This window comes from Cucurbita pepo, chromosome LG19, assembly GCF_002806865.2.
Source record: "Cucurbita pepo subsp. pepo cultivar mu-cu-16 chromosome LG19, ASM280686v2, whole genome shotgun sequence".
NCBI lineage: Eukaryota > Viridiplantae > Streptophyta > Magnoliopsida > Cucurbitales > Cucurbitaceae > Cucurbita > Cucurbita pepo.
In genome coordinates, this window is record NC_036656.1 from 6,622,105 (window position 1) to 6,650,042 (window position 27,938).

A 27,938-nucleotide genomic window follows, 5' to 3' on the forward strand; every position below is an offset into this window, starting at 1 on the left:
TTGATAGAAGTTTAAATATCAAAACTACACTCCAATTTTGATCATCAAAGTTTCATTCCGTAATAATTTATTTTTAGTTTTTCTAATTGTAGATTTGAAACAAAATTAATCTTTTTATTCCATTATTTTATAGTGGAAATAGTTTTTTTAATTATATTATTAACCATGAGATTAGATACTAAATTAAAATGTTGGGTGATAAATAAATATATAAAAAGAAAAATGCTAATTATTGGGTGAAATGCAGATGAAATAAAGGGTAAAGATAATCTTTGAACATTGAACCGATGGGTTTAAAAAAGAAGAAACAAATGAAAGTATTAAGAACCAAAAACACAGATTATAGTTCATAAACCTAACCACAATTTGTACTTAGAAAGAAAGAAGAAATTATCAATCAAACTCAAATCGGATAGCCATTGTGACAGAGATCTCAGGTATCATCAACTTGCGAGTGAAACACAAAACTTGGGAACGTGGTCGTGATATCCCTGCCCACACAAACACAAAGTACATCATCAACTTACTTAGCAATACAATCAATCACTCAGGGAGCGAATGAACAATCAATAGGATGATGAGGTTGGGAATGAACAATGACAGAAAATGCAGCTCACTCACTTGAGATATTGGAGAGTCATGTTCTTCAAAAGTGATGGATGCCTTGATACAAGGTTTCGCCACTCTTCCTTGTCGATCTTCCCGTCATGTTTTGTGTCAGCTTCTTCGAATGTCTGCATGATCAAGGAGACATCCAGTTTTAAGTTCAGCAGATGTCCTGGACAACTGAGAGTTAACCAGAAAAGACTAACTAACAGACGTGATCAGATTACGAAGAGAACCTTGTCAATGATACTTTCTATAACCTCATCCGATAGATTCATGCCAGATTCAGCAAGCGTAGCCACAACCATTTGCTTTACCTATACATACAAACATTTTATTGCATAAAAGACTACAATAGTACTTGTAATATAGATCCTTGATAAAAAGATAGCAGGTGTACAAGAAGAAATAAAAGTTAATTTCATAAAGAGATTCTGTAACATCTTCATCTAATAGATCCTTGATAGTCTTTAAAGATCATTGGTATCATCCGTGTAAATGTTCAGAAAAGATCATCAATTAAAAAGAGCAGCTGCTATAAATGGTCAGCATCCATGCAAGGTAATTGTTCAAATAGAAATAGAAAAGGTATTGGAGAAGTTACCTCCTGTCTCTCAATGAATCCTTGCTGTTTAAGATCATATAATTGGAATGAAACTGCAAATTATTAAAAACATGAGATCACATGCTAACTTAAAATACAAGACTAGAGTGATAAGGAAAGCTAACACCAAAAAAACAATTCCAATATCTGTAGCACCAACAATTAGTTTTTTTTTTCCTTTTTCCAATGGATTGTACAAAATTGAAGGCATTCACCCATGCCCAAAATATTTTGATCACTCCATGTATGAAAGACAACAGCTGTGTCATTTTTCTTGGTAGATGGACGTGAGAAAATTAACACAAAAAAGAAAACCTACACTCGATTTTATCATCAATAGGGGCATTTGGATGAAAGACGGAAAGAGCACGTGCAAATTCTTCAAAATCGAGTATTCCATTGTGCTTTGTATCAAACAGGTCAAAAACCTACACAGTTTCATTAGAGAAGTGAGTAGTAAAAACCAGCAATTAGCCAGGATATGAATGCAATAATTTTTACCAAAACAGCAGATATTTGAAAGAGATAATAGTGTGCTAAAACAATGCCATACACCACTTCTCATGAAGAACAAACCCAATCCCCATACAAACAAATAGAAAGAATCTGATTAGAATAGAAACTAGAATTGTTTTCTTAACTCTTATATCTAATTGAACCAAATATATGCAGCCATGTTCAGTAAGATGCTAACTACAGTGACACAAATGCATGCATTCAAAAGGAAACTAGTCCAGAGAATGCACTAGTTATCACACTGCATAAGACTTTATTCACAAAATTGTATGATTAGATACCTCAATTTCAATCATTTAAATGCAGAAACTAGACATTGAATATAAGAAAAAAATAAATAAATAAAATATGAAGGGTCGTCTGGGCCAGTCAGGTTATAGTGGATATGTATGTAAATAGAACCAAAGGTTCAGTTGCAAGCAATAAGGTTTACCCTATCTGCAAATAAGCTCTCTTTTTTGTTTGTTTTGAACAGTGCCAGTTGAAATTCTTCCTGCAGTATGATACAGAGGGAGAGTCAAAACAAAGGAAAAGCAATTGTGGTTCAAACATGAAAAGATTATCGTCTTACGACATGATTGAAACCACTGTATTAAAGAGGAAAGTGGAACAGAACAATTCCTTCTCCACTGGCTGTTACCTTATTTATCAGCCCATCATCAATCACTGCACTACTGATCTTCTTAAACAGCTCATACAACGCCTCTATTTCACTTACACTGACTGCAATAGAGAAAGCAAACAACTTATGACTGCCAAAATTTACAACCAAATAAAAGAGTGAAGGTCTTATCAACACATTTATCCTTGATGTGACACATTAGTTAGACCTTGAAAGGAATATGAAAGGAATCAAATATCCACGCCAAGAAATCAAAAGGATGATTGGGCCAATTCTAGAAACATACATACTGTCTCCCTTGCAAGAGCCTCAGGATCTTGAAGGCCCCTAGGTCGCCTAGATGTTTCTGCATCACAACAGTTTGCTACAGCAGCACAGAAATGCTTTATTCCCTCTAGGCATTGAACCATGATCTTTTACAGATGTCAAAACACTCCATACCTGCGCCATGAATTAGTAAAAAGATGTTTGAACAATTATTATGAAACAAGCTCATGCGAAAACGAACATGACAATCAATCACCAGCATCTCTACACTAAACGGAAGCAATATTTCATGAAACTGACATGATTTATCAATGGAAAATCTAAAGATATTATTCAAGATTCAGATTGCTCTAGAATTAATCCTCCAATTCCAAATCAACAAATCAACAACATCGAAGCAATGAATTGAGTTGGATAATAACCAAAATGAAAATAAACGGAACGAATTACAATCTCATTCAATAATTCTGTAAATGAAATGCCAATCACGATAGCAAACAATTCAGATGTAAGGTATAATAATCCGAGATGACAGCCTCTTTCTCAATCATAAAAACAGAAAAACAATCGATCGAGCGATAACATGATACAAAATTAGGGCTTGAAAGCAAATTTTGAGAACTAAACAAAGATTACATTAATAACGCCAGAAAAAGGAAGGAGAAAGCACCATCAAAAAGGCTGAAAAGGAAGATGAATAGAAAGAAAAGAGAGTGGGGATCTTCTTGTTTTACCTTTAAAGAATCCGGAGAGAGAAACCGTTGCAGGATGAAAGCGAATTTGAGCCAAAATTCTGATACATGGCTACTAATCCTCTTTTTCCTCAAAAAAAAATAAATAAATAAAAATAAAAGATATTTTCTTTTTAGAAAAATAAAAAAAAACTGAGGAAGGACGGCGTGCATTAATATGGAGGAAATTCTAATTTATAATTCCCTCAGGTTTTATTCAATTATAGAAAAAATATATTTATTTAAAGAAAATTTTAAATTCTCATAAAATGTCTTTAAAATAATAATAACATAAAAATAACGCTTTGCTGTTGTTGTTTTTTTTTTTTTATAATGTATTTTGTGAAATCATTGGTGGTACATAATGAAGAAAATATTATTTAACATAAATAATATTCCAAAAAATATTATTTTATTTCTTAAATTAAATCAAATAAACCATTTTTTTTAATCATGCATGAAAATAACCTAAGTTGTGGTCGGAATCTATTATGGATTTATGACTACATTCTACATAGAGCCCTTTTATCTCTTCTTTCTTCCTGCTCGAATTATGGAAGAAGGAACCGAGAAGAAAGTATTATAGGATAGCTCATGATGTTCATATCAATCTTGTCGGGACTTTCCCTACCTTCCTGGGGATTCCAGTCACAAACTAAGGGCTCCCACCGGCCGACTGTTCTCTTTGGCTACTCTCACACCAACGGTGAAGAGATTCAAATTTTTGGCCTCTCAATCAACTAAGATAATTTTTTTTATTATTTAAATAAATAAAAATTATATTAACATAATTAGTGTTTAATAGATAGAAAATTGGCAATTGATCAATTGACAAAGAGAGGTCCCAATATCATAGCTATGAAAACATAAATAAACAGGTTCCAAAAGAACAGGGTTTGCCTTCATCTTTTGATCTGTCTTTGTTCACCACCATGATCTGATCTGCTTCCCTTTGATACCATCCTCTTAGAATCTGACTTGAGTTCCTTGATTTTGTTACTCTTCACTGACTTCACATCAAATTCTGATCTGTCATCTTTCCTTTCCCTCTCAACTGGCAGCTTCACATCTGCTGCTCTTTTTGTTCTATGTTCATCCCTCTCACTGCTTTCAGACAAGGCCTTTCTTTCTCTTACTTCTCTATCGATGCCGATGCCGATGCCGTTGTCGAGCTCTGGTTTTAGCTTACCATGATTGTCGTCACTGGTGACTGCCGCCTGTTTTTCGACAGAAATCAGCTGTTTTGCTGTGGGTGTGAAGCTTGTTACCTTTGAGCCTTTCTCTTGATCAAAGAACAGCACCTGCACCACAGTTCTTAAAGGTAGTCGCTCGTTCTTTACAGCATGTGCACGGACTTCTGATGATAACTTTTGGCAGTCAAGAATTTGACAAAGGCGCTTCTTATCTGCCTTGCTTATGTCAGGGTGTTCCTTGAGATACATGTTTATTGCCTTGTAGAGATCGTCGTGGTTGGGGCGAGCAATATCTGGTAGGGCTTCAGCAAGTTGTATCACTTTAGGTACAGGCATATTGATATCCATCACAACCACCCGAAGGTATGAATCGATGAGCTTCCCCACCTTTCTAACGTATGTCAAGAAATGAGTGTTTTCTGCAGCCCCTGAGTATTGCCTCCGCCACAGAGCTCGAAGACATTCCAACACCGCCACAACCGAGTCGACATCGTAGAAGTGTGCACTGGAGGTTGACTGTGAAGGAAAGAGCAAGTCACTAACTCTTGCTTCCTCAAATTGCAGACTTGATCTTCTAATTATTTCACTTTTTGTCGTCGATGACACAGCTAGATAGTTTGACATGTTAAGGAGCCTGAGCAAGAAGCCAACTGAAACCGATCCCCGATCTGAAGGGATCATACTGACTATTTTTTCAAGAATTTGTCGACTGTTTTCCAGATCTTCTTTGCTTTGAGTAATCTTGTTCTCTGAGGGCTTGGCCTTACTGGTGTCAGGTAGCCAACGACAGGCATAGACATGCAGGGCTTCTCCAATAAGTTGTGGCGGTAGAATGTATGTGGATCTAACAGCCAAAATTATGCAACGGAACAATTCAATGTCAAGATCTGATAAATCCTCAGTCCACCAATCTTTTGGGACACTTTGATTGTTCTTTTTTGTGTAACCTGGTCTTGTATAAGTGTAGGACCATGATACCTGCAAGGAATCGTCTTAGCTCAGTAGCTAAATTCCAAGAACAATGGTTCCTAGAACCAGTTTGTGTCTCGTCTATTCCTATCCCATTTAAAAATTTTAATCTCAAGAGTCTGAATACCAATTCTTGAACTTCTCAATGAATTAACGAACGAGATCACGTGTGAAGGAAGCATTAAGACGAAACTAATGGTTGAATTTGTACTAATTCAATATAACCACCCAATTCCTCGCTAGCAAATATTGTCTTCTTTGGGGTTTGCCGAAAGTTTTTAAAACACGTCTACTAGGAAGAGGTTCCACACCCTTAATTTATAAGGAATGCTTCGTTCCCCTCTCCAACCGATGTAGGATCTCACACAATCCACCCCCTTGGGGACCCAACGTCCTCGCTGGCACACCGCCCGATGTCTGGCTCTAATTTGTAACAGCCCAAACCCACCGCTAACCGATATTGTCCTCTTTGAGCTATCCCTTCCGGCCTCCTCTCAAGGTTTTTAAAACATGTCTACTAAGAAGAGGTTTCCACACCCTTACTTCATAAGGAATGTTTCATTCCCCTCTCTAACTGACGTGGGATCTCACATTCAATAATCTCAAATTTTTGGATTAATGCTACTTTAATATTAAGAAAGTAAGAAGTCTGACTAACCTTGGAATGTGGCGTTAGAATTTTCTCAACGATTGAATCAATGCACTTTCTGACAATTCCAAGATTCTCGGACCAGTCAGGTAACTTCACTGTGTTTTGTAGGGTAACAATGGAATCCTTCCAGCCAACAAGAATGCACGAGTGGAGAAAGGCCTCGAGCTTCAGAACAAGATTTCCCTTCTCCACTGCTTCAGTCATGCGGAGGAACTTAGCAGCACAGAGTGCGAGTACGAGATTATGAGCACTGATATTAATGGTCATTCCATAACAAAACTTTGCACACAGCTCAAAAGCTTCTGCACCTCCTGGAACGTCATGAAGCTCAATAGTGGCAATGTTAGAATCACCCATGTCAGGGCAGAGATGCTGCAAGAGACCACACTTCGGGAGAAGCTGAAACTGTTAACAAAACAGCAGTGTTATTCATACTTGTTTCATAACTGTTAACAAAACTGTCAAGAAATAGACCAATGTCAAGGCCCTACCTTGTGGAGAAGGTAACTGACATTGTCGATGCGTATAACAATATTGCCTGGGACATTGGAAATGACCGTCCTGCAGTGTTATTCATACATGTTTGGTCAACCAGGTTTCAGGGTTGGTTTTTGGAGAGTGATTCTGAAATGATACCTGGTAGCAGCTTCTGTGTAGAAGGAGTCAGGCCTGGTTCCCAATTTCATAAACTTCATTTCAAGAATTGCCTTCTCTTTTCATCGGTCTGCAGTATCCAACTGAGGAGCCCCTTCAATATACAAAAAGCTATATTATTCTCAACTCGTTGGCTGAATGAGGTATAATTAAAAAGAACAGCCTCCAACAGCATGCTATTGCAGCTGTTTGTGCTCTACAGTACAAAACGTATAGAATAATTGAATAGGATGATCTGTATATTTTCTAAACTGTTCTAACCCAACCAGATTCATTGACATGTACAGAAATGTTAGATAGCATTAAGTAAAAAAGGAAACAAAACATGGGATTTCAAGAAATCCATCAATGAAAAACAGAAACTAAAACGAATTGAAAATGCTATTCCGGAAAAGTTCTCTGAGGTTCTTCTCTCAAAGAGAAACACAGTCATATAAGGAATATGCGCGTTGTAAGTGCATGTTTTTCTTTTCCTTTCTTTCCAGTGTTGATTTGATGGATTCTCGACAAGGTGTTTGATTTATTCCTCTTGTCCATATTCAATTGGAAGCATTCTGAAAACGTCCACGCCAAGCATGGTGAAACTAAAAGAATCCTTCTATGTCGAACAGAGGAAAAATGGAAGGGATCTCAGCTTAATTGAAGATTCATTGAGGATATTTCTTATTAAAGTAAATGGGTTTTGTTTGTTTTCCACAAGTCAAAAACCCATTTACTTTATTTCACAAGTCGACAAAATTATCCCTATAACTGAACTAAATTCATGCGTTTCGGCACAAACCAAATCCGGTAAGAAGAAGAGATGAGAAAATTTACCAGAAAAAGAGGGAAACGGGAAAACAGCTGCAGAGCACCAAACAAAGCCCCAACTGATCGAATGAAACAACAGAAGAAGCTTCTCTGATTCAGATTCAACCACACAGCGCCATATGTTAAGAAGACGAGAAGCTTCAAATAAAGGCAAATGGTTGTTAAAAATCTACTGGTGAAGCACGCCAAATAAAGGCAAATGGGTCTTGAGTGCATGGGGACAAGCAGAGGGACATGGGGTTTGAATCTCCTGATTAGTCAAACCTAATAATAATCAAAAGCAACGCTATCATAACCGCTTGAAGATATACAGAATAGAAATGTAATGGAAAAGTTGAAGCAGGCAGACTTTTGACAAAATGGTGTTGTAATCTATGATTGAATACCCAAATAAATCATTCATAATCAAGAACGAGTAAATTGATAGGCACTGAAAATTTTCATATAAACATTCAGTAGTTCCAAATGAATATTAAAGAAATGGTTGATGTATGAAAAGTTCACCAAAGATTATAAAGTGAGGATTTCAGAGGTGGGGTTAAAGCTAGGGTTTAATGCTGAATAGCTAAGAGGAGGAAAGGAGGCTTTACTGGTCTGTGTGATTCTCGAGATTCAAAGATTGCCAATGGCAGCCTTCATCATGATTCCCCCCACTAACTCCGCTGATTTTTCTTCCATCGATTGTTGGTTGGTTCTTCTCGATCTGCATGTCGGCCACGTGTCGCCGGCTGTATCACTCTTCTTTTTGTTGGTGGTTTCGGTGGCTAATCGCAGACAACTCTCTTCTTTCTTTCAACTTGTGTCGCCTAATTTCTCCATGCGCGAGCGGGACTGCCGCTCCACTGCCGCTGCCGAGCATTTTCCGGCGGCGGCATTCACTTCCGATCCGAGCAGTAGCTTCGTGCAGAATGAATCCTTTTCATCGTCTTTCTTACAATTTCATCATTGATTTGATTGCTCAAAATCATGGAAGCTTGCCCAATTCGAATGGTATTCAGGTTGTTCATGACCCACCGTTTCTACTTTTACTTTCGCGGTTTTTCTGGTACATATTTTATTTGTGATAGTTTTTATAATATTGAATTTAAAAAAATATATATATATCCAATAAAACAAAGAGTTACTTATATATATATATATATATATTAAGTTTAAATTTTAATTTATTGCATTCCACTGAACAAAGGTTAACAGAGCGCAAATTTATCACTAGTAGATATTGTTCGTTTGGACCTATTATGTATGTTATTCATTATTTTAGTCTATTATGAAGAAAGGAGGTCTAATCAGCCTCACGGTTTAGTCTACTATTGAGAGGGGGTCTAGCCATATTTCTACTAGTGCCTCGCACTATCCGGTTACTGAATTTAATAATATTTGTAAGAGTCAAATCCCACGGCTAGTAGATATGATCCACTTCGACCGATTCATGATGGTCAAGGTCAAAGTTTCAAACCAAAAAATATTAAATTTCACTTATGCGGGTGACGTAAGCAACGGTTACAATTCTTTTTCCCCAAAATACAGTTAATTACGTTAACAAATCTTTTCAGATTAGGATTAACAATTTCTCTTATTCTTTCGTCCGCTGTCCGGAGCCTATTATCCGGCGGGAAGTATGAGCTCAGTCAAACGAACCTCCGAACCCCAGTTGCTTTCCTCCGGCAATGCTCACGATCTGATCGATTCCGTCGAGGCCTTTCTCTTCGACTGTGACGGTATTCTCCGTTTCCCTTTTCGCCATTTTCGATTTCTGGTCCTTCATCGTTGAATGTTTCCTCGATTTCACGTTTCTTTATGGGTTAGGTGTTATATGGAAGGCCAATAAGCTGATTGATGGCGTCGCTGATACGCTTGAAATGCTTAGGTCTAAGGTACACTTTCATGATCTTATTGTTATCAGAGCCATGAATTCTTGTTTCCGATTACAACCGTCGTCCATTTGTAGGGGAAGAAATTGGTTTTTGTCACCAATAACTCGTCGAAATCAAGGAGGCAATATGTAAAGAAGTTCCAATCTCTTGGAATCTCTGTTTCAGAGGTCAGTTTCGTCTATTAGAACTTCAGACGAAACGACTTTTCTTAGCTAAACTGTTGTCGCCATGGCTTCTTTTGTAGGATGAAATACTTTCTTCCTCTTTTGCAGCTGCCATGTTCTTGAAAGTCAATAATTTCTCTCCTGAAAAGAAGGTTTGTCTTGTATTATTTATCCAAAAAGAATGATGTCTTAAAGCTGTTGGTGGGTGGAAAACTTTTTGTTTCAAACTTGTCAAACTCTGTATTCCTTATTTGTTGATTTGATTGCAATAGCTAAAATTGTGTTCGAGAGAAGTCTTATTGATCATGTTTAATGAATTCATTTCACCAATGCATGATTTCAATCCTTCGAGATTTCTTATTCCCTCTCGAGTTTTGAGGGGCAGTTGGTAAAATCTAATATGGATTGTACATAGAGGGTAGTTATATCAATCCAAGCTCATCACTAGTAGATATTGTCTGCTTTGCCTCGTTACGTATCGTCGTTAATCTCACGGTTTTAAAATGCGTCTACTAGAGAGAGGTTTCTACACCCTATTAAGAAAGGATCGATATGGGACCTCACCATAGTTGAAGTCGGCGAATTTCTTATGGTTCCCTCACCTGGGATGGGATTTATGAGGAAGAGGATCAAGTTGGCCTTCCAAATAGTTTACCATCTCCCTTCAACCCTTTGAGTATGCGACAAAAGGAAGCCCGAGTGTCGTAGGAGTAGCTGCTGTCACGTTTTATGTGTCTCGTTCGTGGTCAATTAGTTTTAAGACATATTTGGAGTGATTTTAGTAGGACTAAAATCACCTTTGTCATGCTCAAATCACATTTAATCTGTACTCTGAAAAACACTTTTAAACCGCTACATACCCTCAGCTCTCTTTGTTTTTCTGTGCAGGTTTATGTGATGGGCGAAGAAGGTATCGTAGAAGAGCTTCAGCTAGCAGGATTCACAGGTCTTGGTGGTCCTGTAAGTAGATAACGTTATGTGGGTCTTTCTGAGTAATGCTCAATGGGCGCTGTAGCTTACCTCATACGTGGTCTATGTTTGTGCAGGAAGATGCCAAAAAGACTGCAGATGTTTATCTAGACTGCCCAATTGAGCAGGACAAGAGTGTAACATGACATATTGGCCATACTTTAACGAGCTCTTGCTTCTACTTTCTACACATGATTTTATCTGCCATTGTGATTGAACAGGTTGGAGCAGTTGTGGTTGGATTAGATCGGTGTATTAATTATTACAAGCTTCAGTAAGAAACTTCTTATCTTCTTCTTGTTGGCTTCAATATGCACTCAATTATTAATTACTGCAGTTTCTTCCTTTTTGCTATCAGTTTCACATAAATGGCATCATCAGGTACGCTACGCTTTGCATTCGTGAGAACCCGGGATGCCTGTTTATTGCTACTAATCGTGATGCAGTGGGGCATTTTACTGAATCACAAGCAACCCCTGGTTCATTTCTGTCAAGAACTTGATTGAAGAAGTGCTATTTCACATTGGTTGGCTCATGTACTTTATTAATTTCTTGCTTTAGGTGCTGGTTGCATGGTCGCTGCAGTTTGTGGATCATGCGAAAGGGAGCCCATTGTGGTTGGTAAACCATCAACATTCATGATGGACTGTTTATTGAAAAAGTAAGGAAATATAAACTGTGTCTTGTCATGTGATGTCAGTCGGTTAGCATTTTTTATAAGGACGTGGTAACTTCTTCCCATTAGAAAGTTAAAAAATCGTGAGGCCGAGGCGATACGTAATGGACCAAAACGGACAATATCTATTAGCGGTGGACTTAAGCTGTTACAAATAGTATCAGAGTAGACACCGGACAGTGTGCCAGCGAGGACGCTGGCTCCAAGGGGGTAGATTATGACCCACATCGGTCGAAGAAGTGAATGAAACATTCCTTATAAAGGTGTAGAAAACTCTCTCCAGTAGACGCGTTTTAAAACCTTTAAGGGAAGCCCTTGAAGGACAAGTCCAAAGAGGACAAATCAATACCCTAAATCTCAATTAGTGTAACCGGTTTGTGATAACGATAGTCCACGACTCGATTGTCCGATCGATTCGATTTTAAGCTAAATAACTTAGGAAATATGATTATATGTGATCGATCCATTGACTGTTTTGGTTTTCAGATTTGAGTTTGGTTGCTCTAAAATGTGTATGGTGGGTGATAGACTGGACACAGACATTCTATTTGGCAATAGCACAGGCTGCAAAACGCTTCTTGTTTTTTCAGGTTTGGAATCTGAATTTCTGTCCCATTCTTTGTCAATGGAGCTAATTGATGAGTATCACAACTATGGCAGGGGTGACTACTCAATCCAGTCTTCAAGACCCTTCCAATGATATTCAACCAGATTACTACACAGCCAAGGTGTCTGACTTGTTGGGATTATTGGGGCCATGACCATATTTTTGCTGGTTGAGTGAATAGTTTTTGGTCTATTAATATTTTTTTAATTGTATTCAACATTCTTTCACTAAATCCTAGATATGAAAATTCTATATTTATTTCTTTGTTAATACCAAAATCATCCAATGAACTTGATCTTAACGAAAATTGTGCTGATGCTGATACGTAATGGGTCAAAACGGATAATATCTGCTAATGGTTGTTTTGGGCTGTTAGAGTTGATATCGGATACCTACGTATCGGACAGTGTGACAGCAAGGACTCTGGCCCCCAATAAGAAAAATTGTCCCATTCTTCTTTCGGTGTTTTGTTCGACACAAGGATTCTATTAACATAGCTAAATTAAAGAGCATGGTTTTGCTTTGGACTTTCAAAAAGTATTGTACCAATGGAGATGTGTTTATTATTCCCTAAATTAGCGAACGTAGGATTACCCCCACAATCCTCAACACTCCTTCTACGTCAAACTTTTTAACCGTTCAAGGCGAAGAAGGAATCATAGAAAGCTCAGCTAGCGTGATCCATGGTTCTTGGTGATCCAGTAAGTTGAGAACTGTCGAGACTAACAGCATATATCTTCCTCTCGCAACTTCAAGGTATGATACAACTATACACGTTTTTAATGATTTTCTTCATGTGTTCATCATTCTTACTAAATTTTGCATATAAATAATCTTGGGTCTGCATTGGTTTTAGTGAGTAATCTCTTTACACCTCACATTTTTAACCCTTCAAGGCAACGAAGGAATCCTTAAAGAGCTGCAGCTAGCTGGATTTCATGGGTTTTGGCGATCCAGTACTCTCCTCAAATACAATTTCAAGGTACGATACAATTATACAATCTTCATTCTTACCAACTTTGGATGAAAACAATTCTGGGTCTCCATTGGTTTTGATGAGTAATCTTCATAGACTTTCGTTACATCTTTCCTCGTACTAAACAAATGTCGAGCTGCTTTTTCAAAACCCAATTTTGAATACAAGTCGAGAAAAGCAATACAAACATACAAAACTTGGTCAAATCCCCTTTTAATGAAGCGAGTTTGGAGCTGATTGGCCTCCGCTTGTGCATTCCCAGGATAGGTTGATGGTGCAAAAGAAGTAGATGAAAGGCTTCAGGGTGGGCTTATGAGTGGAGCCCGTGAACGTAAGGGCTCAAGCAACCCAAACATGTGTAAGTAATTTTATAGCCTTTTCCTTAACCTATGAAATACATTTAAAAGCTTTAAGCTCTTTTGATTCATATGGCTGTCCCACTACCTTTAGCCTCCATTTCTTATTACTTCCTTTCCAACAAAAGATGCCCACTTCATTTTGTAATGCAAAAGCTTTCTAAAGTTTGATCCAATTGGATAGAAGCATATATTTAAAGGTGAAACTGAAATTCTATCCTTTATTTATTTGAACATGAACATGATGAGTGCATTTATTTGCACAAATTAATAACAATAGTTATAATTATTATTGGTCAGAATTCAGAAGTGAAAAGTGTATTAATAGAATATCATTCTGATGAAACCATAATAGTTAATATTAAACTAAACAATACAAACAAAAGAAATATAAGTCACAGCCCGCCATTGCCCCCTCTTTCAAATTTTAATAACCCTTCGGGTAGTGTAGCCTTTGAGCATATCCAAAGAGGTGAAAGCATTATTCCATTGCCATTTTTTAAAACATAGATTCAATTTCTTTATTAACCAGGGTAAGCACGTGGGACAGGCTGAACAGCTCGCACCTCTAAGCATGGAGCTGTGTGATTCTTATAACTTTGTTTAATTATATGTGAATTTGAATTCCAATTGCTAAAAACAATGTTCATTTTGTAATAAATTGGCACAGATACGAAGAAAGGAGTGCATAAGCAGTCGGATGCCAAAGCTTTCGATTTGATTGGTTCAAAGCCACTGGGACTCATTATGTAGAGTTCAGAAGACACTTCCAGTAGGTATTAAAAATATAAGTTACCAGGTAAGAATTATTGAATTAAGATCAGTGTGATGTCTCACATTCTTTGGATCTGAGTTGTTACAAATGGTATTAGAGCTAGGTTCCGGACGATGTGTCAGCCTTCTCGTTGTTCCTCGAAAGGGAGTAGACACGAGGCGGTGTGCTAGTAAGGATGCTAGGCCCCAAAGGGGTGGATTTGGGGTGGTCCCACATCGATTGAAGGAACGAAAGAGTGTCAACGAGGACGCTGGGCCTCGAAGGGGGTGGATTGTGATGTCCCACATTGGTTGGAGAGGAGAACAAACCACCATTTATAAGTGTGTGGAAACCTTCCCCTAGTAGACGCGTTTTAAAGCCCTGGTTTATAAGTGTGTGGAAACCTTCCCCTAGTAGACGCGTTTTAAAGCCTTGAGGGGAAGCTCGAAAGGAAAAGCCCAAAGAGAACAATATTTGCCTTGAGGGGAAGCTCTGAAGAGAAAGCCCAAATAGAACAATATCTGCTAGCGGTGGATCTGAGTCGTTACAATTAACCTTTATTTTTCTTCAATTTAGCTCAATTGAAAACTATGCTCATGAAAGGAAACTGCCAAGAGAGAAGTTGTTCCATTGCCAAAGTACGGAAGCTTTAGTTAAGATGAAGATTAGAACTTGGTCAGGTGAAGTCAAACCCCACTAATAAGTTTTCCTTTTTGCGTCCAATGTGATTTTCAGTGGGACTGAAATGTGACTTGAATCGGTAACGCTGTCCACGACCAAGAAGAAACAAACGGAAGTGGGCATCAAAAGTTGATATGTTGTCCCTTTTTAGCTGTGTTACATGATTAGATTGAAAGTATATAAACCATTTTAATGCTTTCCCACTTTACATTAATAAATATATTTCTGCCTAAAATTCGAGTGAGAATTCATCAAAACCAGTCCAATAATGTTGACAGGGACATGCATAATTATATTACCTTAAATAAAGAGGGAAGCATGTTTTTTGAATTAATTAATGTTGTTAGACTAATTATGATTGTACAATTCCGATTATGCAATTTGCCCCTGTAAGCAGGCACAAGGGGAAAAGCTTGCAGGAATTTTGGACTAATGCCCTCATTTTCTGAGTCAAATCAGAGTTTTCCAACGCAGCCCGACTTGGTTTTGGAGGCAAACAACTACTCTTTGTTGAAATCATGATGAATAAATTCGAGAAATCAACAAAAGTAAGTTTCCCAAATCTATATTTTATGGAGAAATATACTTCATCTCCTACCTGAAGTGATTCCTTTGATTTAATTCCAGCTGAAAAATACCATTTTTTCAAGTGGGTTTGTTTAAATATATCAACCAGACGATAAAAATTATGTGAGTTTTTTAATGGTGGAAAAATGGTTACATGGGGAGTGAAAGGAAAGAGAAAGTACTCTGTTAGTGAACTTGAAAATGAAGGATTTTGTATTGTATAAAGGCGTGATAGACAGTGCGGGACCTCGGAAGAATTGTTTGACCGCTCACCCTATCTCCACCTCTCCTTATAATCCACTAGAACCACAGCTAAATCCATTTTTGTTACTCTCTCACTCACTCACTCACTCTCGTATCGCCCAGGACTGAGCTATTCGGAGACATCTTTCTTCAGCACTCCTTTTACGCTGCCGAGAAAAGCAAAGGCGCTCAATTCCAGTCCCCTGTTATTATTATTTGTTTTTTGGTATACTTTTCGGCTTCTCTTCCCTTTTGGTTCCTTTTTGCATTGCCTTATCTTCTGGTTCTGTTTCTCGCATCTGGGTCGCGACCTTGCTTTGGATCTGTGATGGGATTTCTCTGAAAACTGTGGTTCTGTGAGAAAGATCTGCCTTTTTGCCTCTTTTATGTTCATATTAGTCGTCCATCATGTTTTTAGAGTTCGTTTTGTAATTTTGTTTCAGTTTAGACTAGTTGAAATTGTACCCAGGAACTTACTGCATTGCAATTGTCTATTTCGTGGTCATTTCATCTATTTCGTAACGCATCCGCTTCATTTAATTCATTTTTCATGATTTTTCATAGATCAATCGTTGCTTTTGGTGGGCTGGAAGGAGATTTCGGATGGGCTGGTGATGGAAGATAGATTGGTCCGAAGAACAGCTGCTGAGGAATGGACCCTTTCACTTTGATTGGTTCTAAGATTGTTTCGTAGCCTTATGGCCTCAATTGCTGGTCCCAAAGCTTCCTCAAATCCGCCACAAAAAACAGCCAATGGTGCAATGGCTAATGGGAAACAAACATCAACTGAAGTAGATTCCCCTCACAATGAAGCTAGAAGCTCAGTAGATCAAGAGAAGAAAACATCAGAATACGGGAGTGTAAAGAGCAGTATATGTAGAGGGAGCACGAGCAGTGATATAAGTGAGGAGAGCTCTTGCAGTAGTTTTAGTAGTAGTATCAGTAAACCTCATAAAGCAAATGATTTGAAATGGGAGGCCATTCAAGTTGTTCGTGCCAAAGATGGGGCGATGGGATTAAGCCATTTTAGACTTTTGAAGAAGTTGGGTTGTGGGGATATTGGGAGTGTCTATCTCTCTGAGTTAAGAGGAACAAAATGTCATTTTGCAATGAAGGTTATGGATAAAAATACTTTAGCCAGTCGTAAAAAATCGCTTCGGGCGCAAACCGAAAGAGAAATACTTCAATCCCTTGATCACCCTTTCCTTCCAACATTATACACTCACTTTGAGACAGAGAAATTCTCATGCTTGGTGATGGAGTTCTGCCTTGGAGGAGACTTGCACACTCTAAGACAGAGGCAACCAGGGAAGCATTTTCCTGAGCATGCAGTGAAGTATGTTGAACTAACATGTGCTGTCTCTGATTTAGCCATATTTGCATATATATGTTGACAATGATACTGATTTTTTTGTGTATGTTTGATAATGCAGATTCTATGTAGCAGAGGTTCTTCTTGCACTGGAGTATCTGCACATGCTTGGGATTGTGTACCGTGATCTTAAGCCAGAGAATATTCTCGTGAGGGAAGATGGACACATAATGCTTTCAGATTTTGATCTATCTCTCCGTTGTGCTGTTAGTCCAACTCTTGTTAAAAACCTCTCTGCAGAGTCTGAGGCTTTAAGAAAGAACACAGGCTACTGCGTGCAGCCTGCTTGCATTGAGCCATCCTGCATCCAACCATCTTGTGTGGTTCCTACGACCTGCTTCGCACCTCGCCTCTTTTCGAGTAAGTTGAAGAAGGATCGGAAACCAAAAATTGAAATGGGGAATCAGGTCAGTCCATTGCCAGAGCTCATTGCAGAGCCAACTGATGCTCGATCCATGTCTTTCGTTGGTACTCATGAGTACTTGGCACCTGAGATCATCAAGGGGGAAGGCCATGGAAGTGCTGTGGATTGGTGGACTTTTGGTATTTTTCTATATGAGCTACTATTTGGTAAAACTCCTTTTAAGGGGTCTGGAAATCGAGCTACGTTGTTCAACATTGTCGGTCAGCCACTTCGGTTTCCTGATGCACCAGTTGTGAGTTTTGCTGCAAAGGATCTCATAAGAGGATTGCTAGTAAAGAAACCAGAACAAAGATTGGGTAATGAACGTGGAGCAACTGAGATCAAGCAGCATCCTTTTTTTGAAGGTGTGAACTGGGCATTAATACGTTGTGCTACTCCTCCTGAAATCCCAAAGCCGGTTGAGATTGAGAGAATACCACACGCACACGCACACGCACACACAGTGGCATCGACCAGTTTAAAGGCCGTTGCTATTGCAGCTGCTGCAGCAGATAAAAAAGCATCCGATAACTATCTCGAGTTCGATTTCTTTTAGGGAGAAACATTCAGTGTATGGCAGAATGAGGAGGAATGAGGAGGAATCATATTGATAGATCATGAAGAACTGCAAGTCTGTTCTTGTCTGTTGACAGTTTCAAATTAATGTTGCTCATCAAGTAATGAATGGATTATTTTGACTCTTCCCATAAAAGTTCATTTACACAAAAATCAAAACACAAACTTTGATCCTTTAGGGACAAGACAAGAAAGCTGCTAAGGTAATCGATGTTCATGTTCCTCATACAAACTTAGTTTTAAAACACATGCAAGAAACTGAACTGTTTCGTTGTTCTTCAGCTACAGTAATGGTGGAATTAGGATCATTATCCTTGGAGCTATCATCTTGGTAGCGAGGCGAAGAGATAGGAGAGGGCAATCCACCCAGTTGGCTTGTTTCTTTCCCTTCACAAACAACCTTAACCTCACAAAATTCAGGAGCTTTCTGAAGTATCTCGTTAGCGATTCCACTTCCCCCTCGAGATCTCAACTTCCTGATGGTTTTAAAGTGGACAATATTATACTAGTGTGGAGGTTCGTGATTCCTAACGTAATGGATGAGTTTTTGCAAATGTACCTGGATTTGTTGGCTCCAAGGACTAGCTTCCTTATGTTGAGAATTGGTATAACATCCAAAATGGCCCTTGCTACCATGTCACTCTCAATCAGCACAGTGTCTGCCTTAACCTGTTCCATTCAGAAGTGTAAGGCACATATTCATTAGATTAGCAAAAAGGGGGCATTCTTTTCTGTTGTGTACCTTAGCCAATGAACAAGAATCAATGAAATTCTGAAGAAAATCCTTCCTTTTGCTTTCTTCTTGAGCTACATGGATAGCCACTTGTTGTTTACTCACCTGATTAACTGGAATCTTTCCCACTGTCATCACAGAAACAACACACACAACACACATTAAAGGAGACAATGTTAGGAATTACGACTCTCCACAATGATATGATATTGTCTTCTTTGAGCATAAGCTCTCGTGGCTTTGCTTTGGTCTTCCCAACAATAGTATTCCTCACTTATAAACCAATGATTATCCCCTAAATTAGTCAACATGGACTTACTCCCAACAACCATCCTCGACAGAGAAAGCTATAAAAAAAAAACATGAGAGCTGAGAAATTACATGGGCTGGGAATGTAACGTGTCTCAGGGAAGACATGTAAGAGATAGACAACAGTGGTAGAGCTGAGAAATTACATGGGCTGGGAATGTAACGTGTCTCAGGGAAGACATGTAAGAGATAGACAACAGTGGTAGAGCTTGTAATGGCGTTCTTGAGAGTCCACTGAAGCGCTTCATTACTAGAATCGCTTTTCCCCACTCCAACATAAACACAATCCTCCCATTTCAGAGCATCCGACGAGAACGAACACCCACGGCTGTAATCTTCCCTAATGCTCTCCAACCCTGCCCCCGCCGCCGCCGCCGCCGATACCGTTTGCCTTTTGATTTCAAATGTCTGAGCTGAATCCTCTTCCTCTATCTCGCTTGTGCTGCTGCTGTACCTGTAAGTCCTGAACTCGCTTCCGAACCCATCATCGCCGTGAATATTACCGGCCTCCGCCGGAGATGGCAACGCCGACATGGCAGATGAAAACTAGGTATTGTGGTTTGATTGATTTGGGGAAGAAGAAAGCAGTTTCCGCTGTTTGTTGCAGTTTTCCAACTGCTTCGAGCAATGTTTAAATATAAATGAGGAGTTCGGTTAATTTCTTTGCTTTGACTTTTTCGGTACGGTCCCCTCCACCTATATTATATTATTCAACTTAATATCTTCATCCTATATAATCATTAAACTAAAATAATTAAAAATATTCGAATTAATTTCTTTTAGAGCAACGAATCTCGAGAATTTGAATTCACGAGTTCGAGACAGATCCAAGTTAAATATTTTAAATATAATTTAATTGATTAAAACATCGCACAAATAGTTACCAATATAATCAACCAAAATAATATTTTTAATGGCAGACTCTAAACTATAACTAATACGTCAAAAAATTACTAAAATTATATTTTAATACGACAAAAATTAAATTTAGCCCCGTAAATGAAGATTAACACAGATAAAAAATTATTACGAATAAACTACTGATTTTTATCGTTTTTATTGTTCACAATGAAAAATAAGTATTAGAATTATGGCTATATATAATATAAATAATAAGAGTTATTTGAATTTAATATTTAAATGATTTTATCTGTAGCTATTTGAATTTAATTTTTTTAATTTAAAATTTTAGAGACTAATTTATTTCTTGGAAAAAGACATTTTAATTAAACAAAATATATGGTAATGTTTTTTTTTTTTTTAATAAATAATTTAGAAAATAGTTTTTTTTTTTATATATATATTAATTATAAGGTGGCGTACCAAAATTTATAAGCTAAAAGGAAATATATGGAATACATAGGTGTAGGTGGGTGTCAAAGTTGACATGGTGCCAANTAAATAAAATAAGTTTATTGTTAGTGAGATGAAACCGTTAATATCTTGTTTGAAAATACAATACCATTGGAATATCCGAATAATTGCCGTTTTTAATATTTCGATATTTTTTAAGTCAATGTAATGATTTAATGTTTAATATATATATCCTTTATTATTCTTTAATTTAAGTTCTTTTTTGTATTAATATTTTTAAATTGTAATTTTTTAAATAATAGGGTCCAAATTAAAATGTTGAACAATATACGCTTGGCCCAAAAAAGATATTTGTAAAAGCCCATTCTGAAACTACCGGCCCATTAAGTGGGCCTTTCGTGAAGCCCAACTGGAAAGGAATCGTTTGAACCGGCCCAATATATAAAAGAATTAAATTTTGAATTATTTTTCCCTAAATATTTGACAATTTAATTCATAATAATTTACAAATTTATTAATCTTATCTTATTTCAATATTTTAGTAATTCATATTGGAATAACTCTTTTTTAATTATTAACGAATGTATTTCATAAAAAAAAAATAATAATAAATAAATAGAAAGCTCAGAGAGATTATAACACGAACAAATTGTAAAAAGATGTATCCATTATATTCTCATTTTATGTCAACTATTGAATACTGTGTATGGAATAACAAATTATTGGCTTATTTTAATACGTATATGTAGCCAATTGACATATATTAATTTTAATTTATTTTTTTATTTCTTTGTATTAAAAGGAAAATTATAAATATGAAGCGATTGAATTATTCCCTTAATCGGGTTTATAAAAAAATGGATGAGATTCATAGGCCTCATTTACCAATCCTTTCAAAAGTGTTTGTGTACCTAAACCACTTGGTTATGTATATAGCTTTAGAGGAACCTTTCGGTTCGGTCTACTTTTGTAGGTCTAAATATTGCATTTTTTTTTATTGCATATTTGTATTATTTTTTTATTTCTTTGTCGTAAAAAGAACATTTCAATTTTAAAAGCTATAACTTTTTAAGTTTTATTTATTTATTATTATTTTGTTATTTTAATGTTTGGCATAAGAAAATGGAATATGTGAATTCGTTTGTTTTTATTTATAGTAAAGTGCCTTTAAAGGAAACTATATTAAATATCATCATTATATCTCTTTACAAATTAGTTTATATAATATTGTAAGAGATAATAAAATATTATTAACAAAAAAAGGAAAAAATCTAAGTTATTACATGTTTGCCCATTGTTTTGCTATGATACAATAAAATAATAATAAAAAATTGATATTTAAAAATGATTTTGAAAGGGTCAAAATTATTCTCACAGTAAATTTTATTTTAAATAATTAAAAATATATTTTGAAATAATTTTGAATAAGGTAAAAGTCAGGTTTAAACATTTTAAAATCACTTCGAAGCATACCCCATAACAGAAATACGTTCGTAACATAAATACGTTCTTGATTTATAGAGCTCAAAAGTAAAAGATATTTTGTGTATATTAGCTTAGTTCACCTTTTCGTAAGTAATGTGCACTTTTTTTTTTTTTTTTTTTTTTTTTGCTTGTTTAGATCTTCGAACCTCGAACCTCGAACGTCAGTGCATTTTTTGAAAGGGTATTGAAAAAAATGGCTAAACGGTTGATAGGAGATGTTGAAGTAGTCTCTATCTATCTTTTGGTTGGCAAAAACGTGTCGGCATATGATTTCTAGACATGATAAAAGTGTCTATAAAGAATATTATGGTTTGATAGCGAAACTCAAAGGTTTTGCTTACTTGAAACTATGAGGTCCACCGTGAGCTAAAAAAGGTCTCAAAGTCTACCGAACAAAACTTACATACAAAGAAGTCATTACCCGAATACAGGTGAAGCACAAATTATTCACGAATCAACGTCCCTAATTAACTCAGAGAATCCAAGAATCACAAAGAACTCATTTTTCAACAAAAGCAATCAATTTTCCAGACTTAAGGATCCAACAATTAAGGGAATTGGCATTTTGTTTTGATGAAAGTTAACTGGCAACAGGGTTTGGGAATCAAATGGTAAAGGGTTTATGTAACGACCAGTTGGACGACCAGGATTGAATGTTTGTGGTCTATATTTATTAGTGGAGAATCTTGAAAAAAGAAAACGAAAGGGAAAACTGGAAACAAACACGAAGAACCCATTCAGAATGTTGCCTTCTTTTTCCTCTTCTTCGGTTCATTTTTTTATGGGTTATTTGAGATTCCGACATACCTTTTTTACTTTTCCCAGTCCAGGCAAAAGACACTCACTTTTGCGTCAGTTCCACAGCATTTGAGATGGACAGAGTCATGGAGAAGCGTTGAGTCGGTGTGCGACCCCTTTAGTATTTAAACACCACCTTGGCCCCCAAAGATTGTGACTTGCAAGATCTTAGGTTCCCTTTCTTGTCCGGACCCTTCTTCTAACACTGACTGTCGCATTCAAGCATCGTCATTCTCGTACTTGAGTTTTGAGTTCTGCAAACAGAAATGGGTATCAATTCTCAGGAAGCGATCAAGAAACTCAAAGCTTTGATGGATCAAGGTCAGTTCATCAACTCTGTTTTCTTGCTTCAATTTCATTCGCTAATTCTCATTTGATCTTTGTTCTTTTTTTATTTGGGACACTGCAGTTGATCAGCCATTGAAGAAATCCTTTCAGGTTTGCCATCTCCTGTTTCTGATAACAAGTTCTAAGAGATCAAAATGCAGTTAGTTCATGTAAATGACATCGAATGATTTATTTGCAGAATCTTCATCAAGGATTCTTGACGGAAACGCTGGAGCGTTTCCTAAAGGCACGTGAATACGATGTCAGCAAAGCCCATAAAATGGTTAGAAACATGTTTTTGTTCAACTTCTGTAAACATCAAACTGTCATATGCATTATTACTAAGATAGCCCCTCTGGTGTTCAGCTGGTGGACTGCTTAAAATGGAGGGTGGAAAATGAGATTGACAAGATATTAAGGGTAAATGTTTGAACTGTTCATTCACTGCGATGGCCCTCAATTCTTTTTGTTGATATCATTTTATTGTCTGCAGAAGCCAATATTTCCTGCTGATGTCTACAGAGCAGTGAGAGATTCACAGCTTGTGGGACTTTCGGGTTACTCAAAAGAGGTCTGATTTTGTTCATCAATGTCTATCTCAATTAACCAGCAATCATATTTTGAATCAATGAATCAAACTGTAACGGATCAAACCCACCGTTAGCAGATATTGTCTTCTTTCCCTCAAGAATTTTAAAACGCGTCTACTAGAGAGAGGTTTCCACACCCTTATAAAATATGTTTTATTCTCCGGTGGGATTTCACAATCCACCCCACTTCGAGGCCCAGCGTCCTTGCTGGCATATAATCCAGTATCTGGTTTTGATACCATTTATAATAGTTCAAGCTCATCGCTAGCAAATATTGTCTTGCTTGGGCTTTCCCTCAAGGTTTTTAAAACGAGTCTGATAGGTAGAGGTTTCCACACCCTTATAAAAAATGTTTTGTTCTCCTCCCAACCGACCTATGATTTCACACAAACATTTCCCTATCATTCTAGACTGCCTTGTTCTAATAAGATGATCATATGCTGACCTGAATCTTGTTCTGTTTCACGTCAGGGCCTTCCTGTATTTGCCATCGGCGTTGGGCTTAGCACATTAGACAAAGCAAATGTAAGTATTCAGGTTCAGTTTGTCAATATTCCATATGAATAATTGACCCTTTTTGTGAATTTGAAAATCTGTACTTCAAAAATCAGTGAGAAATTTGATCTGCACACAGGTGAACGACTACGTGCAGTCACACATACAAATCAACGAGTATCGGGATCGTGTTGTTCTGGTGAGTTACCAAATTCTGGAATTCAATCGAACCTCCTTTATTCAGTATCATTAACACGTACGCTTTTTGCTGTAGCCTTCGGCATCAAAAAAGTATGGACGGTCTATCACCACCTGCGTGAAGATCTTAGATATGACTGGTCTGAAGCTATCAGCCCTTGGCAATGTAAAGGTACTCTCTTTTCCTGCAATTTTCTCCAATATTTGCCAGTACAGGTGAAATATCTCCATGTAAATCTGATTCCATTTCTTGTGGTTCTAATTTTTCCAAATTAACGACAAATCCACACGATAAGATCACGAAGTTATTTTCTTTCCTTGAATTGGAGGATTCTTGTCGGTTTGAATCCCAGCCCCACAATTTTGAGGAAAAGAAAAGATTCGAAGCATTGTTTAGAGGAATTTCTTTCTGACCATTATTTTAAAGCAAGACCATAATGGTGAAGGACATATTCTCCATAATAAACAAAACTACAGCAAACTGGAAAGAAGACTTTATGATGTGTTTTGATACCTTAAATATGCAATTTACGACGAATCTCTACGTCGTTCGTTCGTTCATTCAACCGCGCTCCTGTTTATGTTCCTGCAGTTATTGACAATTTTATCAACCATTGATGATCTGAACTACCCTGAAAGGACGACTGCTTACTATATTGTAAATGCACCTTACGTTTTTTCATCCTGTTGGAAGGTAAACCATTGAAGAGATTGATCTTTGGTTGAACACTTTTCTGATGTGTAAAGTCATATAATCCTTTTGATACTCTGCAGGTTGTCAAGCCTCTGTTACATGAAAGGACAAAGAGAAAAATTCAGGTGTTACCAGGTTGTGGGAGAGATGAGCTGCTGAAGGTAAGCCCTGCATTATTTAAAGAATGTCAATGAAATGGACCACCACATGTTTTTGTTTAATATAAAAGAGTTTGATGATGGAAGCTAGAATATTGTAACAGCCCAAATCCACCGCTAGCAGATAGTCTTCTTTGGAGCCTTTTTGGGCTTCTCCTCAAGGTTTTTAGAACCGTGAGGTTGATGGTGATACGTAACGAGCCAAAGCGGACAATATCTGTTAGTGGTGGGCTTGAATTATTACAAATATAGTCGAATAGTATGTCATACCGAGTGTATAAAGCAAGGTATATATGCGATAGAAAATTAAGAGTGGGAAAAGTAATGTTAAATGCAAGTGGGGAGAATACATACAATAATCAAATAATGGGATTCTCTGTTTGTTGTAGATAATGGATTATTCATCTCTTCCACATTTCTGCAAAAGAGAGAGCTCATTGTCGTCCCGATCATCATCGGCTCATCAAGGAGGCCAAAATTGCTATTCCTTGGACCAGCCATTTCATCAACAGCTATACAACTACATCAAGCAGCAATCCTTGATGACTGAAGCTGTTGAGCCAATTAGGAAAGGATCTTTCCATGTGAATCTTCAAGTGCCTGTGTCAAAAAGCAAAGGGGCGGCTAAAACTATTGAATCTGAGTTACGGAAGTATGGCAGTGGGCTTTCTGATACATTGATTGAACTCGAAATAATGTAGTGATGAATTTCTTTCATTAATGGTGCATATTCCTTCCTTGGAGAGATGGTGGAAAGGAAGATCTGGTTTTACTGATCCTTACACTGTATCTCTATATGGACAGACCCAGTTTCATGATGGTAAATCCAAAGGCTTGTAGAAATTAACCACTAGAGCAGTTAAGAAACATATCTACGATGTACCTTGAAATGTGCCGGGTCAGATATAAAGTTCGCTTTTCATGACTAATTTTTTAATTTCTCACTTCATATTATCCGAACCATGAACAACCAGAAAATGAAAGATATTCATATGATAAACTTCAAAATTGATGAACAACAACGTGCCTGAAAGTAAAGGTTGATGCAGGTTGCCTCTGCCCTTAGGCGCTTAGGGACTGAATGCATCCAATCTCGTTGAGTGTAGCCTTTCAACGATTCTAAAGCTCGAACTAATAAGAAAGTATTTCAACAATGTAGAAGTTCTTCGTACTCCACAAGATCTCCCTGGCAAAGATTCGAACATAAGAGGTTTCGGAAAGAAAATAGGATCGAAGAAGGAGAGTTTGAAGATAATTCTCTAGAAAAGATGCTAGATATGAGTCGATGCGGTCAATCCAGGGATCGCAACGTAGCAAGTATCTCTAGGCTGCATAAGTTTATGAAAACTTCAGAAAGAACGTAAATCCCCAATTCTAAGAATGGCGGGAAACAAGGAACATCATCCAACAAAACCAAGGGCCAATTTACTAAATCTTCAAGTTCTAATTAGTTTGAGAACAAACAGAAACGAGAACAGAATCGAAAACGGGGAAGACCTGAACGACGGAGCGACCGGAGACGCGAATGGTCGGCCTGGTCCATGGAATGTGTTGGTTGAGGAAATCGAACCACGTCCAAGCCTGATCGGAGGGCACGAACATTGTAATGTAGACGATTTCGCTTCCATTTCCGAGATCCAATGTCTGCCGTCTCCCTATATCGATTGGACGAGGGATCGTCGTCTCCGATTCTGAATCAGCCATTTCCTTGAACCTCAAGAAGCATTCGTCATTGCAATATTAAGTAAATTAGATTTAATTAGAATGTATAAGATAATTACATTTTTTGAAATTATTTTAATTTAAATCTCAAATTTATTAGTTCTAAAATTAATTTTAAGATCCAAAAATTCGTCACTGACAAGACATTACTTCTTATGGTGGTCACTGACGGATTGCTCTTCTGACGACCCTCTTAATTTGTGTTCTTCTTATAACTTTCATCCGTTTTTCTTTTCCAAAAACTCACCGGCACCGCCGCACCGAAGGGTCCAAAACCACCAACTTTGGAATGGAGGAAAAGACGAACAGAGCCATGGTTAGGTGGTGGTTGACAATTACTTGCCACCCGATCCTAATACCTACTGGTCAATTACGGCACATGTTTTTGTACTCACTCACGCGTTTCTCAGAATTTTTAAAAAATGATCCAACTTTGAATTTCTCCTTAATTTTGACGAACTTTTACCTATACACGAAACTGACACAGGTGGGTAGGTAGAGAATACTTAGGGGCGCGAGACAATCTCTCTGAGAAACTCGTCAAAATAGCCCCGTAACTTCGGGGGAAGGCGTGCCNGTAATTACGAACAACTCGTAAATGATTGAGTTGCTTGTAATGATTATATCAACGAACATAACTTGTCATACAGTATATAAGAGTGCAACTACAGGTCTATATTGGAGACCTATAGTTAATGAATACAAATTGATTAATTAAAGAGTTTAATGAATTAGTTTTGTATGGGAGCTTATATCGATAAGTCTATAATGTCCTGTAACGGATCAGATAAATAGAAAAGAAAAAAAAAGAAAAATGTGGTTGAATTTAAACGCAAGATATTTTGACAACCCACAAAGATTTTGATGGGAAGGGTCAACAATTTGAACTAATCCCTTTTGGGGGAGGAAGAAGAGCGTGCCCCGGAATGTGTATGGGGGGCTCCAAATGGTACACCTTATTTTGCCTTTGATGTATCAACGCCCAAATGATGCCGCCGTTGATATGAAAGCCACTCCTTTGGAAGTGCTTATCAATCCACGCTTGCCTCGTTCACTCTATCAATAGTTGACGTTCTTCATCGTGTCGTGTGGAATTAGCAGCAGCTGAAATTGTCTTGTACTGTAAGCTGTATTGTCTGATCGTTGGTTGTTCTAATACACATTGCTCTGTGATTGTGATTTCTCTCTATGCTCTGAATTTCATGGTTTGTCCTTTCAATTTTCTATTAATAACTCAGGTTTTAAAAAGCTGTGAACTTTTTGCTTTATTTTT

General features: G+C 37.3%; 7 protein-coding genes and 1 long non-coding RNA gene across 16 annotated transcripts; 4 read left to right on the forward strand and 4 right to left on the reverse strand.

Moving 5' to 3' along the window:
• Positions 1-246: 246 nt before the first annotated feature.
• LOC111781017 (calcineurin B-like protein 3) lies at positions 247-3,451 on the reverse strand. Of its 3 annotated transcripts, none has more exons than XM_023661412.1 (9): positions 3,350-3,451; positions 2,635-2,789; positions 2,367-2,449; positions 2,160-2,219; positions 1,530-1,638; positions 1,211-1,263; positions 843-923; positions 622-734; positions 247-491 (listed from the first exon to the last, which is right to left on the reverse strand). In XM_023661412.1, the coding sequence occupies exons 2-9, from the start codon at positions 2,756-2,758 to the stop codon at positions 434-436; spliced, it is 681 nt and encodes a 226-aa protein (XP_023517180.1). In that variant the 5' UTR covers positions 2,759-2,789; positions 3,350-3,451; the 3' UTR covers positions 247-433. The 3 variants fall into 3 exon arrangements, with proteins under 3 accessions (XP_023517180.1, XP_023517181.1, XP_023517182.1); XM_023661413.1 differs by having other exon boundaries at positions 3,286-3,354; XM_023661414.1 differs by lacking the exon at positions 3,350-3,451 and adding an exon at positions 3,252-3,276.
• Positions 3,452-4,123: 672 nt separating this feature from the next.
• On the reverse strand, positions 4,124-8,299 carry LOC111781035 (BTB/POZ domain-containing protein At5g47800-like). Its single transcript, XM_023661434.1, has 6 exons — positions 8,215-8,299; positions 7,631-7,888; positions 6,797-6,908; positions 6,652-6,721; positions 6,167-6,565; positions 4,124-5,517 (listed from the first exon to the last, which is right to left on the reverse strand). Exons 3-6 carry the CDS (start codon positions 6,853-6,855, stop codon positions 4,249-4,251), a joined length of 1,797 nt encoding a protein of 598 aa, XP_023517202.1. The 5' UTR covers positions 6,856-6,908; positions 7,631-7,888; positions 8,215-8,299; the 3' UTR covers positions 4,124-4,248.
• Positions 8,300-8,541: 242 nt separating this feature from the next.
• On the forward strand, positions 8,542-12,168 carry LOC111781036 (phosphoglycolate phosphatase 2-like). Its single transcript, XM_023661435.1, has 12 exons — positions 8,542-8,622; positions 9,178-9,342; positions 9,431-9,498; positions 9,573-9,665; positions 9,743-9,814; positions 10,551-10,622; positions 10,709-10,768; positions 10,853-10,905; positions 11,013-11,110; positions 11,193-11,292; positions 11,794-11,897; positions 11,968-12,168. Exons 2-12 carry the CDS (start codon positions 9,243-9,245, stop codon positions 12,066-12,068), a joined length of 921 nt encoding a protein of 306 aa, XP_023517203.1. The 5' UTR covers positions 8,542-8,622; positions 9,178-9,242; the 3' UTR covers positions 12,069-12,168.
• Positions 12,169-12,216: 48 nt separating this feature from the next.
• LOC111781037 lies at positions 12,217-14,089 on the forward strand. Its single transcript, XR_002812938.1, has 4 exons — positions 12,217-12,670; positions 12,811-12,896; positions 13,153-13,248; positions 13,917-14,089. It is a non-coding gene; the product is annotated as an uncharacterized LOC111781037 (long non-coding RNA).
• Positions 14,090-14,520: 431 nt separating this feature from the next.
• Positions 14,521-18,640, forward strand: LOC111782130 (serine/threonine-protein kinase D6PKL2-like). Of its 3 annotated transcripts, XM_023662929.1 has the most exons (5): positions 14,521-15,229; positions 15,615-15,717; positions 16,056-16,827; positions 16,925-18,045; positions 18,125-18,640. In XM_023662929.1, exons 3-4 carry the CDS (start codon positions 16,190-16,192, stop codon positions 17,820-17,822), a joined length of 1,536 nt encoding a protein of 511 aa, XP_023518697.1. In that variant the 5' UTR covers positions 14,521-15,229; positions 15,615-15,717; positions 16,056-16,189; the 3' UTR covers positions 17,823-18,045; positions 18,125-18,640. The 3 variants fall into 3 exon arrangements, with proteins under 3 accessions (XP_023518697.1, XP_023518699.1, XP_023518698.1); XM_023662931.1 differs by lacking the exon at positions 15,615-15,717; XM_023662930.1 differs by lacking the exon at positions 14,521-15,229 and having other exon boundaries at positions 15,707-15,847.
• LOC111782131 (U-box domain-containing protein 35-like) lies at positions 17,945-19,538 on the reverse strand. The gene is made up of 4 exons (XM_023662932.1): positions 19,031-19,538; positions 18,585-18,703; positions 18,402-18,511; positions 17,945-18,318 (listed from the first exon to the last, which is right to left on the reverse strand). The coding sequence occupies exons 1-4, from the start codon at positions 19,416-19,418 to the stop codon at positions 18,066-18,068; spliced, it is 870 nt and encodes a 289-aa protein (XP_023518700.1). The 5' UTR covers positions 19,419-19,538; the 3' UTR covers positions 17,945-18,065.
• Positions 19,539-22,058: 2,520 nt separating this feature from the next.
• Positions 22,059-25,872, forward strand: LOC111781482 (phosphatidylinositol/phosphatidylcholine transfer protein SFH9-like). Its single transcript, XM_023662101.1, has 11 exons — positions 22,059-22,802; positions 22,891-22,919; positions 23,008-23,091; positions 23,175-23,228; positions 23,302-23,379; positions 23,870-23,923; positions 24,033-24,092; positions 24,168-24,263; positions 24,684-24,785; positions 24,866-24,946; positions 25,333-25,872. Exons 1-11 carry the CDS (start codon positions 22,748-22,750, stop codon positions 25,642-25,644), a joined length of 1,005 nt encoding a protein of 334 aa, XP_023517869.1. The 5' UTR covers positions 22,059-22,747; the 3' UTR covers positions 25,645-25,872.
• Positions 25,411-26,920, reverse strand: LOC111781483 (DNA oxidative demethylase ALKBH2-like). Of its 5 annotated transcripts, none has more exons than XR_002812989.1 (3): positions 26,816-26,920; positions 26,441-26,650; positions 25,411-25,543 (listed from the first exon to the last, which is right to left on the reverse strand). XR_002812989.1 is itself a non-coding variant. In XM_023662104.1 (2 exons), exons 1-2 carry the CDS (start codon positions 26,645-26,647, stop codon positions 25,508-25,510), a joined length of 243 nt encoding a protein of 80 aa, XP_023517872.1. In that variant the 5' UTR covers positions 26,648-26,740; the 3' UTR covers positions 25,411-25,507. The 5 variants fall into 5 exon arrangements, 3 of the variants coding, with proteins under 3 accessions (XP_023517872.1, XP_023517871.1, XP_023517870.1); XR_002812990.1 differs by having other exon boundaries at positions 26,806-26,920; XM_023662104.1 differs by lacking the exon at positions 26,816-26,920 and having other exon boundaries at positions 26,441-26,740.
• Between the last annotated feature and the right edge of the window lie 1,018 nt (positions 26,921-27,938).